Source organism: Marmota monax, unplaced genomic scaffold, assembly GCF_021218885.2.
Source record: "Marmota monax isolate L192 unplaced genomic scaffold, Marmota_monax_Labrador192_F-V1.1 WCK01_AAM20220418_F8-fsc00165, whole genome shotgun sequence".
Classification (NCBI taxonomy): domain Eukaryota; kingdom Metazoa; phylum Chordata; class Mammalia; order Rodentia; family Sciuridae; genus Marmota; species Marmota monax.
In genome coordinates this window covers 354,274-366,886 of record NW_026693851.1, presented here as the reverse complement: position 1 = coordinate 366,886, position 12,613 = coordinate 354,274, and the positions used below count along the sequence as shown (strand labels likewise).

Below are 12,613 nucleotides of genomic sequence, written 5' to 3'. Positions count from 1 at the left end.
CATTTAGTTGTCATGGGTCCTTAGCCTCCTCTGTGTGGTGATAGTTTCTCAGACTTTCCTTATTTTTTATGATGTTGACATTTTATGGAGTACTGGCCAGTTTGAATTTGTCTAATGTGTAGAGGGAGAAGATGGAAGAGATGAAGTGACACTCATCACATCATACCAACATGACTTAGCACTGATAATGTTAACTTTCTTCACATGGTTCAGGTAATGTCAGACAGTTTTCTCCATTGTAAAGTTGCCGCCCACCTCCTAGTCCCCATCTCCATACTGTACTCTTTGCAAATGATTCACTATGCTCAGCTAACACCGAGTAGTCAGGTAGGAGGGATAATGGCATTGCTTTTTATTCATGCATTTTACAAACACTTTTGAGCCCTTACTATGTGCCTAACACTGAGCTGTGTCCTGGAGACAAGATAATGATCTCATCCTTGTCCCTGAGTTTATGAATCTTCCTTTTAGAAGAAATACCCGCTAAAATAAACAAAGACAATTTAACATTTCTTAATTGTTATAGAGAGAACAAACTAGGACGAGGTAGGTGAGATGTAAGGGCTGGGCAACAAGGTAGAACCAACCTTACATATATGGTGGCTAGTAAAGACATTTTTAATTTGAGCTGCCCTTGAATAACAAAAGCAATTATCCATGCACAGAGTAGGCAGAGGGAACAACAACTGTGCAGAGACCCCGAAGGGGGAAAGAGTGTAGCATGTTTAAGGAACAGACAGGAACAATGTGGCTGGAGCAAAGGAAATCTCATAAATAGAGATGTGATGGTAATTTGCAAAGCAAGGCCAGCAACACAGCACGTGGGGCCTTCACTGACCCTGCTATGGTTTGCATATGTTTCCCCAAAGGTTAATATGTTAGAAGCTTGGTCCTCAGAGTGGTGACATTGAGAGGTGGTGGGAACTTGAAGAGGCTGGGCTCCTTGGGAGGTCCTTGGGTCAATGAATGTATACCCTTGGAAGGGATTGAGTTCTTTCTTGTGGACCCTGTTTAATTGTTGCAAGGAGATTGTTATAAAGATCTGGCCTGACCCATCCTCTCTGGCTTCCTGATTTGAGATGTGATTTCTTGCTCCCACATACTTCCACCATTTACAACTACCTTGAGGTGATATAGTTATGGTGGGAGCCCTCACCAGAACCTGTCCCTGTTTGGAGTTTCCACTTCCCAACCTGTGAGCTAACTTATCCTCTTTCCTTTATGAAGTTAGCCTGCCCCAGATATATTACAAGATTGTTGTGAATTCATTGAAGGCTATTCAACTAAAATTTTAAAACAAAAACTATCAGAGTGGTTTGTCAGTTAATAATAAAAATTATTTTTTCTTCCAAATTTTAAATTGTCATATATTTTAGTTTTTTAAAAATTGTGATTTCCTTTGATTGATTTTCTCATTCTAAATTTGCTTTGACATCCAATTTTTATTCGTAATTTTGCTTTGTTTTTCATTACAAAAATTCCCAAATTATATGACATTCAGGCCCCAAAGAGTATCTGTTTCTGCCTGTACTCACAAAGAATTATCAGTTTTTAACTGCTTATTCAGTTATCTGGTATCTATCTATCTTTTAACTGCTTATTCAGTTATAACTGATAACTGAATAAGCAGTTTTTCTTAGAATCTCATTTTGAATTGCAATGAAAAAAATCATTCATATACTTATGATATATGTTAAATTTGAAAATTTTGAGTTCAAAAGAATTGAAAGATGTTGCATGTATGGGGGTTTTATTTGTTACTGTTAACTAATCCTAAAAAAGGAGTTTGAATATACTGAACTCTATGATATTTTAACTATAAGATTTTGTTATTAGTTCTTATTCTTGAAAAAAATTGACTAGTGAATGATAATTACATAGATATTCAAATTTCCAAAAAGAAGTCACAAATTAGACATTTCCTAATACAAGATTACTTATCATAAGTATTGTACTTGAGTGGATGAATTTATTCCCAGTAAGCCACTCAGTGAAGTCAGAAAGGAAGCACAGGGCTAATGGATGGTAGTAAAGGGAGGAGAAGGAAAGCAGGCAGTGGTCCCATCATATTAAATTGAAAGACTTTTATTGCCATTTGGTAATTAGGCATTTTCAGTAATAAAGATTCTGCCCTATTAGTAGGCTAATATGCTTTTAAAATTCACTTTTATTTTATTTGTATAATTTTTTGTATGTTATGTAAAATTCATTTTTGTTGTTGTTGTTTTTGCTTTTGGGGACTGGGAATAGAACCCAGGGATGCTTAACCACTGAGCCACATCCCCAGCCCTTTTTATGGTTTTCTTTTTCTTTTTCTTTCTTTTTTTTTTTTTTTGGAGACAGGGTCTCCCAAAGGTGCTTAGTTGCTGAGGCTAGTTTTGAACTCATGATCCTCCTGCCTCAGTCTCCTAAGCAGCAGGGATTACAAGTGTGCACCCCCCCACACACACACACCATTAGGTGTAATTCTTTCAGCTTTTTTAATATACTATCACACATCTTTGAAAATGATATCATAGGAAGAATCCATTAGAAATGGAAGTCCAGGTCCATTAGCTAGCCAAGCAGATAGGTACCCATAGAGAAACAGTTATCATTCCATTTCTGCTAAATAGGATTGCATCATAATTGATTTTCCAATCATTCCAAGTATCCTGCTTTGGAGAGGATATAAACTAATAATAAGTAGCGGTAAAAGGAGTTCTGATGGCAGTCTAACAGTGTGGTAGTTACCATGAGAGGGTGCCTGTGTACACAGTGGGGTGGCTGTGGCATCTGCTGAGGGGTCTTTACACTCAGAGTTGCAACTTGTGGTAGGAAAGATAAGGGCCAGAAGGAGGACAACAGAAAGCATACTGTGAACATAAAGGTAGTGCAGTTTTATGTAAATGTAAATAAGAAGGCAATAAAAATGTAGGGCACTATTAGAAAAGAATTCTTGGTTAAAAAAAAAAAAAACTTTGGAAAACCACCATGCTGGAATTTTAAATAGACTTCATTAGACATCTGCAACTGTAATATTTATAGATATGTCATTGCATTTTATTATGCTAATAAAATAATTCTCTCTATACCTATGCTATCTCTCAAATCTAAAATGAAAACAAATTGTGTTAAAACCATCTCTTCAGAACAATGGTTTGAAATTAATACTCTATTAAATAATTTTTATGACATGAAGTTGGACTTGTTTAATTTTAGTCATTTTGGCACTATGTATATTTAAATAAAAATTAGGTGTATAATAGGAAAGGCATTTCTGTAAAAGTATTACTTCAATTCAAAACATTTTATATACAGCTTGTATACAGTTTATATACAACTGTGATAACAACTGGAGAAGCTGTAGAGAAGTAGATCATTGGTCCTTTACCCCATGGGATTCTGAAGTAAGTTAATGATGCAAGGGTTGGCTTGCCCTAGGTTGAATATGAGTGCAGCAATTAATAAAAAAATTCATGACTTTTTTAGGAGTAGTTGCAGGAAACATAAACCCATTTAAGATAAAGCCTTTAAAAAATATGGAGAACTGCAACGATGCAGAGAGATGTAGAAAAAACATTGGGTTATCTGAACATCCAGTCCTCCAGAAGGCAGAATCCAGATCAGTTTAGTGGACTTCACATGCAGGAATGTATGAGTATTTGTGCTAGTTCTCTGACATTAATGTGATTATCCCATCAACATATGCTAGTTTCTTGCCATCCCACTACAAATGACTTGTTCTCCAAAATTCCAGCAAAACTGGCTATCTGCCCAACCTAAAATTGTTTATTCCTTTTGGCTTAAGTTCAGGCTGCTGTGGCCTGGGAGGCTGGTTCCTCTCATATGCTGGACTGTCTTGCTAGAGAGGAACTGTGAGCATGGCAGGTCAAGAAAGGAGAGAAGGCTGAGTGTGGTTGATGGCTAATATATTGAGTAAGGGCTTATCCAATACGCTCACAAGGAGGGCCATTTTGTCTACTGGAAGGTTCATGGAAGACTTCGTGGAGGAGATGGCAAAGCTGAGTCTGATTTAGATGTCAAGATTAAATAGATGAAGAAGGAGGGCGTTCCAGGTAGTGAAGCAAATTGAGCTAAGTCCTTTCGGTTTATGCTTGGCATTAGGTCAGTCTGGCTCAGCAATCTTCAGTGAGTTGCCCTAAACCATCCAAGCAGCTCATTTCAGTACCTGGGAGGAATCTCTCAGGTTTGTGGTCAGAGCATTTGTGTTTTTCAAAAGTTCCCCAGGTGATGCTGAGGTGAAAAGGACTCAGAACACTGGACAGCCATAGCCTGCAGGACATTAGGGGTTTATGAACTACTGCTGGGAAAGGATATTAGAACAAGACTGTGCAAACTTATGTATGTCAGCCCAGGACTTTCTCAACTGAATCCTCTAAATGAGAAGAAGCCACAGAGGCTGCTATGTTATGGGTTTCTACCGTTTTTGGTGCCAGTGTAGTTGTATCTGCTTAGAATCCTTTTGGGGCTTTAGACAGAGGTGGAGAAGGAGAGTCCTGGTCTGGGTACCTGCATAGCTCTTAATGCCTTTTCACAGTATTATTTACTCATTGCTTCCCCTGTGGGGAGTAGATACTCTAAACTCAGATTTAGTTTTCTAAGCAGAATGTGTTGAAGCTTTTATATAACAATTCTTTATTCTTTATTCTTTCTTCAGGGGAGTCGGCTGCATCTTTGTTGAGATGATCCAAGGAGTTGCTGCTTTTCCAGGAATGAAAGACATTCAGGATCAACTTGAACGTATATTTCTGGTAAATTCTTTACAGAATGCTTCTGAGAAAAAACTAGTTTCTAATTAGTCACTTAGTGACAGATTCTAGAGTGATCCATGGAAAATATTTTTTAACAAATTAATCTGTTTTCACATTTAGTTCTAACATATGTTTGGATCTTTGAAAAAGCAGGAAATTAGTTAAAATTGTGTTTTATAGCTATTGTAAATTAATAATTTGCAAATATAGAAAGTAAGATATAAGAGGCAATACAGAGTAACGGGTTAAAAATGGGCACTCAGAAAAATTTCAAGTGATTTATATAGAAGCCCAGCTTAACACCTGCCACCCTCCAGCTCTTGACTGTATGACTTTGGTAACTGTCTTTTATAACACAGAACATGGAAAATGGTGGATGTAGGGAGGGTAGGAACCATGGAGACTCCAAGCATACAGTACCTTGGCCAGGTCCTTGGGACTGGCATCACCAGTGATAAGTCATGGTAGCATGTAGCCTTGAGATGATGTGTTGAGACTGGTGCTTTACTTCTTGGTCTTCCTCTCTAAAACTATATCCCCATTCAATTTATGAAAAACACATCACATGAAACCAAATTATGGCACATTCTACAAGATACCTAACCAGTACTCCTCAACGCTGTCAAATGTCATCAAAATCGAGGAAGGTCTAAGAAACTGCACCACCAAGAGGAGGCTAAGGACACTTTACAACTCTATGTAATGTGGTCCCCTGGGCAGAATCCTGAACCAAAAAAAGAACATTAGGGAAAAAAAAATAATGAAATCTGAATAAAGTATGGTTTTTAATGAATGTCAATATATGCATGTGGTTCCTTAGTTGTGACAAAAGTACAATATAAGATTAGACTTTAACAAGGAGGGAAACTGATTGCGGAGCCCACATGAACTCTCTGTACTGTCTTTTTCAATTTTTTATACATTTGTTGTAAAGATTACTGTGATCTGCCAGGCCCACTATTCTAAAATTAAAAGCATATTCAGGTTTTTAAAAGTCTGCAAAAAAATAAGTGTTCTATAGCCATAGTATCTGGATTTAGCACCACCTTCTGTCTGTCACTTTTTAGGTATGTAGGTATGTGACCTTGGACGAGGGACTTACTTCTCTGAGCCTTAGTTTGCTCATGGGTGAATTGAGGGATAAATTACCTCAAAGGTTGCTTTAAGGAATCATTGACTTGCTATAGAGTGTTTTTAGAACAATGCCTGGCATAGTAAATACACCATAAGTATACGTTACTATTTTTGGTACATCGTTTTTATGCCAGGTAATTTTATTCAGTAGGCTTTTATGTTAGCAAATTGTCCTATAAACCTAATATTTAAGTATGAAATCAGAACTAGACAAATTAGGTTTTTGTTGAAAGGATTTAAACTAAATACATTATAATAGCCAACATTACCATACTTTTCACTTCTTTGGTAAAACCCCCCTATGAAATCACTGAGGCAGATTTTAGTATGGCCTATGTGAAGAGACTTATTGGATTATCTTTTATTTAAGTTATTCAAGTACTATATCAAAGTGTAGTTTTCATATCATGTGTAAGAACCACGGTAGGGCATAGTGATAGTAATGCTATGAATTGAGACTTTATCACTAATGTGTTCACCTTGATGCCAACAGTAAAATGATAAGAAAAGGAGACTACAAACTAGGAAATTAAAGCACATGATTTCTTCCTGCAGTATCCTGTATCCCAGCAAGTCCCTGCACACTAACAGCAGGTGGCCAGTGGGAGAGTCCCTAACACAGAAGCCCTCATCAAAGTGTAGCTATTGATTTTTCTTCTCCCAGAAGCTGTCTTCATCCACTTCCTTTAATTTTATTGTATCTGATATTTATGAGTACCCACCCACAAATATTGAAAAGATTTCTTATGACTAGAAGAAATGTGTTTTTATAATGAAAAATTCCCATAATATTAAAAAGTATAAAAGCTGAAAAATTGTCCTTTGTCCTACTACTCAGAGAAAACCACATTTAGTATTTTGATATATTGTTTCCATACATTAAAAAATTGTATCTTGTATACCACTTTATAACTTGCTATTTTCATCTAATACTATATAATGAACACTTTTAATTAAAAATAAATTTTGAAACCGATCATCATTTCTGATGACAGAGGAGTGTTTTTCATTGTATGGAGGAGACAGTGTATGAACAAGAGCAGCCTAATATCAATAACTTGTTACTCTAACAAAGTGCTGCCAGAAATAAACTTTGCATACCTATCCTACTAAGAATAATGATTAGAATCTAAGGTTTCTAATTCAATAAAATTTAATTTTCATAAATTTATTGACTGCTCTTATATACCTACCTCTTTATCTAAACATGTGAAAATCATTTTCCCAAGAACATCTCTTGTTTTCTTTGTCAGATTGTATTGAGACTGTCAATTTGCTCCTAAGCAAATTGAGCTTTCCCTACTAGGAAAAAATCATTAATATTTTATTTTCCATAGTACAAATGTACAGTTTTTTTGAGCATATTTTCTTTTTTCCTTTCATGCTTTTAATTTTCATTCACTTATTTTAAATAAAATTTTTACCGGTATTTTCTTAAAAATATAATAAACTTTTCCTTATATTTTGTTATTTTAAAAAATCAGTAGAGAGAGAATTTTAATAAGATATATCTTGAAGCATCCAGATTTTATGCTACAACCTATCTTCAAATGTTTAGTTTTTAAATTTATTTAAAGTTTAAGTATAATAATAACAATTCCACTGAATTATATTCTGAGAATAATTTTCTTATCTTACATTTCACTTAGCTTTTTTACTCCCTTGTGGCTATCAAACTATCAAATTGTTGGTGATTTGTTTTATGCTAAAATAATTAATTTTCCCATATTCAAAATCAGAAAACTTCGAAAGGAATCATATAGTTGACATAGTTTACTTTGTCAAAGTTTTGATTTGAAATACTTCTATAATCTAAGTGATTTCCAAAGGGTTGTACCTTGTTGAATTGCTTTTTCTATGGAGATTTTGCTATTATTTCTTAATTTTATGGCAATAGTTTTCTAATTTTATGGGTATTCAGAGACCTTTGGGCTATGACTATGCTTTTAATAAGCCATAGAAATAAATTATTATGAACTTCCCTTGGGATTATTGATACACTAAACTACTGTTTCCTCTTAGCATAGAGACCTTAAATGCACACAAGAATCATGATTGATGGCAATACTGCTTTCATTTACTGTAGCTATTTAACATGTGAAATGCTTTTTAAAATAAAATGCCCTTTGATAATTGGAAACTAGATCAGTTATATAAAATTGCTGCTTTAGAACTAAATGATGTTACATTTCACCCCGAAGAATTAGACAAAACAATCAAAATAAGAGAAATCTTAAAAACTTCTCTTGGCACTAATTGTAATCATCTTAAGTATTTTATTTTCTCTGTGGATTTGTTTACATTTACAAATGTTAGCTGTATATTACACAAGTAAAGTTTCTCAAGACTTGAATGATCATTGGAAGAGGAAATTTTTACAAACTTAATCAGGTTGAATCACTGGGAAAAAATGCCTTTCCTCAGTGACCTTTTATACCTGGTCTGAAGAGGGATGACTATTAAATCATTATAGAGATTATATTCGCTTTAACAGGCTTCTGATATAACCTGCCAGAGACTCCCTTCTAAAGTGGCAGTGGTATATCTGACTTCTAGTATAGTATTGCCAAGGAGATAATTGACTCTGAAAAGTAGGATTATTTGGGTTGTTTGTGTTTTAATACAGGGATTAAGTTTATTCATATGCTTGTGAACTGAATATAGATAGGTGGTTAATAAGTTTGAAGCACAAAATTAATAGCTCATTACCCAACATAACTAGTGTAATTAGCTCCCACACACTGAGTCTTTATAAAAAATGTGGAAGGCAACAAAGATCCGTTAATAAAAGCCTTTGTGCTTCTTTCTCCCTCCTTTGGAGGAAGGGAACATTTCACATTTTTAACAAATCCAGTGAATTCATTTTCCAAACATAATAATTGTGTGCATATATACAAGTTGAGTTGGTTTTGCTACAATTCGAGATTTCATCATTAAATTATTTTCTTTGAAATTGTGATGCTCATACTGCAAGAAAGGAAGGAAGGTGATAGAATTTTGACAAATTACATTCAATACATTTTGAGTTGCCAAGTGAATAGGCACCTATTTCTCGAAGCAGCAACTCTCCTTTTTGGTGGAAAGAATGATTTATTTTCATTTCTTCAGCATAACCCATTTTAAAATGTGGCATGATGTATTGTGTGCACCTCCATTAGTTGCAAAAAATAAGCAGCAAATGCATTCCTTCAGGTGAGTATGTATTCAGAGTGACAAAATCACACCTAATAAAAAGACTTTGTATTCTAATCACATTGTTCCAAATTAAAAGTTCTACTTGGTGGAACCACGAGAATATGTATGTGTCTCTCTCACTTCAAAACAGCTGAACAAATGGCAGAGAGTGCTTGCACAGCTGTCTCAAAACTTTGGCAGTTGCTTCTGGGCTTGTGTGGCTCATGGCCCAAAGTATAGCAGTCATGACAGAGGGGTGGCATAATTCTGTTTTTCAGAACTGTTCTTTTTTCCTCTTTGAATGTTGATAATCCTGACAGTCTCACCTTTCCCTGCTGACCAGGTCTCCCTGATCAAATTGAATTTCCCAGTTCTTAGCCTATTTTGGCATTATTTGATTGGTACACTTGTCAAAATATCCCTCTTATCAATATAGATAAATAGATATCATATATATATATATATATATATATATATATATATATACACACACATACATACATATGTATATAATTTATTTATCTATCTATATTTGTATACACACACATATACATACACACAATTCTGGGTGTGTTTGCACATGTGTATATGTATGTGTGTGAAAAGAATCACTAGCAACTTGGAAAGCCACTACTACTGGCTTCTTGAGTCTGATCCTTCCTTATGCCTCTGTGTTTTGCACTGAACTAACTGGAGAGAAATTCTCTGCAGACCCAGTTTCTGTCCTTGCTCCCTAGTATGGGTCTGTTTCCAGGGTCTTAGAACTGGAACCATGATCCTAAGGTTTCATAGCAGGCTAGAGGAGTCTTGTAGAACATAAGTGGAAGCTGTCATTGCCTCCTTCAGGGGTTACTATCATCCAGGAGCAGCCACACTGTTAGGGTGTAATATTAGTATTACAGATTTGTACCATTACTACAATTGTTGGATTTGCTTTAGGTCAGTTTACTGTGCTACTTCAGCACTCTTTTTTCAGCACTAGGGGCTATGGTATGTAAAGGAATTATATGCCACAGTGCCAATAATGGAAAAAATTACCATGGCAGTCAAGGCAGGGGAACGAGGCATTCCTTAGCAATGAAGTCATGATTAATTGCTAAGCAATGATGAACAGATGAAGACCAGGTAATAACAGTGGGTCTTATGTTAGTTTTAAAATACTGATTATAGGGGTAAATATTGGATTCTAATACTAGGTTCTTTGTTACTCTGAACAAATCACCTTTTCTAATAAAATGGTAGTTTTTATTTCTGCAAAGGGAAGATTTGAACTAAATGATTTCAATATTGTCTTGCAGTTCTAACCTTTCAAAATTCTAAAAATGCATGATAGTACAGGATTGTGTCTAAGGCCTGTGAGAGTTTAAAGAAGAAATTGCTTATAAAATTTTTGGTAAGCACTGAAGAAAGTATAAGATTGGAAGATTTGATAATAAAGTGAGAAAGGAGCCTTTTTTTTTGATCTTCCATCAATTATCATTTTTTATTCATAAATTGATTCTCAAGAAGTACCTACAGTAGGAGTCAGGTAGTGGCAATTCTGTCCATTTTTTAAAATTAATTTTTCTTATTTATATATGACAGTGGAATGCATTACAATTCTTATTACACATATAGAGCACAGTTTTTCATATCTCTGATTGTATACAAAGTATATTCACACCAATTTGTGTCTTCATACATGTACTTTGGATAATAATGTCCATCACATTCTACCATCATTTATAACCCCATTCTCCCTCCCCTGCCTTCCCACCCCTCTGCCCTTTCTAGAGTTCATCTATTCCTCCCATGCTCCCTCTCCCTACCTACTGTGAATCGGCCTCCTTATATCAGAGAAAACATTCGGCATTTGTGTTTTGGAGATTGGCTAACTTCACTTAGCATTATTTTCTCTAACTCTATCCATTTACCTGCAAATGCCATGATTTTATTCTCCTTTATTGCTGAGTAATATGTATATATGAAATTATGCTGCTATAAACACTGATGTGGCTGCATCACTGTAGTATGTATTTGTTGATTGATTGTATATCCTCTTCTGAGAAATGTCTGTTTAGGTTCTTGGCCCATTTATTAATTGGGTTATTTGGTTTTTTTGGTGTGTAGCTTTTTGAGTTTTTTATATACACTAGAGATAGTGCTCTATCTGATATGTGGGATAAAGATTTACTCCCAAGATGTAGGCTCTGTATTCACCTCACAGATTGTTTCTTTTGCTTAGAAGAAACTTTTTAGTTTGAGTCCATCCCATTTATTGATTCTTGATTTTAATTCTTGTGCCACAGGAATCTTATTAAGAAGGTTGGGACCTTATCCCACATAATAGAGATTAGGGCCTACTTTTTCTTCTATTAGACTCAGGGTCTCTGGTTTTATTCCTAAGTCCTTGATCCATTTTGAGTTGAATTTTGTGCATGGTGAGAGATAGAGATTTAATTTCATTTCGTTGCATATGGATTTCCTGTTTTCCAAGCACCATTTGTTGATGAGGCTGTCTTTCCTCCAATGCCTGTTTTTGGCACCTTGGTATAATTTAAGATAATTGTAATTTTGTGGGTTGGTCTCTGTCCTCTATTCTTTACCATTGGTCTACCAGTCTGTTTTGGTGCCAATACCATGATGTTTTTGTTACTATTGTTCTGTAGTATAGTTTAAGGTCCAGTATAGTGATGCCACCTGCTTCACTCTTCCTGATAAGGATTGCTTTAGCTTTTCTGGGTCTCTTATTTTTCCAGATGAATTTCATGACTGCTTTTTCTATTTCTATGAGGAATGTCATTGGGATTTTGATCAGAATCGCATTAAATCTGTATAGTGCTTTTGGTAGTGTGGTCATTTTGACAATATTAATTCTGCCTATCCAAGAGCAAGATAGATCTTTTTCTCTTCTAAGGTCTTCTTTGATTTTTTCTTTAGGGTTCTGTAATTTTCATTATATAGATCTTTTACCTCTTTCATTAAGTTGATTCCCAAGTATTTTTTAAGGCTATTGTAATGGGGTAATTTTCCTCATTTCCCTTTCTGAGGATTTATGCATGCTGATTTTATACCCTGCTACTTTTCTGAGTTCATTTACTAGTTCTAGAAGTTTTCTGGTGGAACTTTTAGGGTCCTCTAGGTATAGACTCATATCATCAGCAAGTAGTGCCAATTTGAGTTCTTCTTCTCCTATGTGTATCCCTTTAATTTCTTTTGTCTAATTGCTCTGGCCAAGAACTATGTTAAATAGAAATGATGAAAGAGGGCATCCCTGTCTTGTTCCAGTTTTTAGAGGGAATGCCTTCAAGTTTTCAGAATATTACGTTTAGAGAAGTAAATTAAAAAATTAAAGATAGTGTGAGAATAAGTAAAAATCACCTCTCAGAGATAACCAGTGTTTAAATATTTTTGTATGTTGTCTTTTTCTAGTTTTTCACAGTGGAGTACATAATAAATTTGTGATTATGTATTCATCTTCTCTTTACTTTATATTATTTAATTTTATTTTTATTTCTTGATGCTAGAGAATCAAAAATAAAGGGGGTGACAGTACTAGGTGGTACTAGGGA

General features: G+C 35.0%; 1 protein-coding gene across 5 annotated transcripts in view; it reads left to right on the top strand.

Moving 5' to 3' along the window:
- Cdk14 (cyclin dependent kinase 14) overlaps positions 1 to 12,613 on the top strand; it is a 599,374-nt gene that overhangs the window by 364,405 nt on the left and 222,356 nt on the right. For all 5 annotated transcript variants that reach the window (XM_058585022.1, XM_046462471.2, XM_058585024.1 and 2 more), the window contains one exon: positions 4,661 to 4,754. In XM_058585022.1, the coding sequence (XP_058441005.1) occupies positions 4,661 to 4,754 (94 nt within the window). The remainder of the gene's footprint in view (positions 1 to 4,660; positions 4,755 to 12,613) is intronic.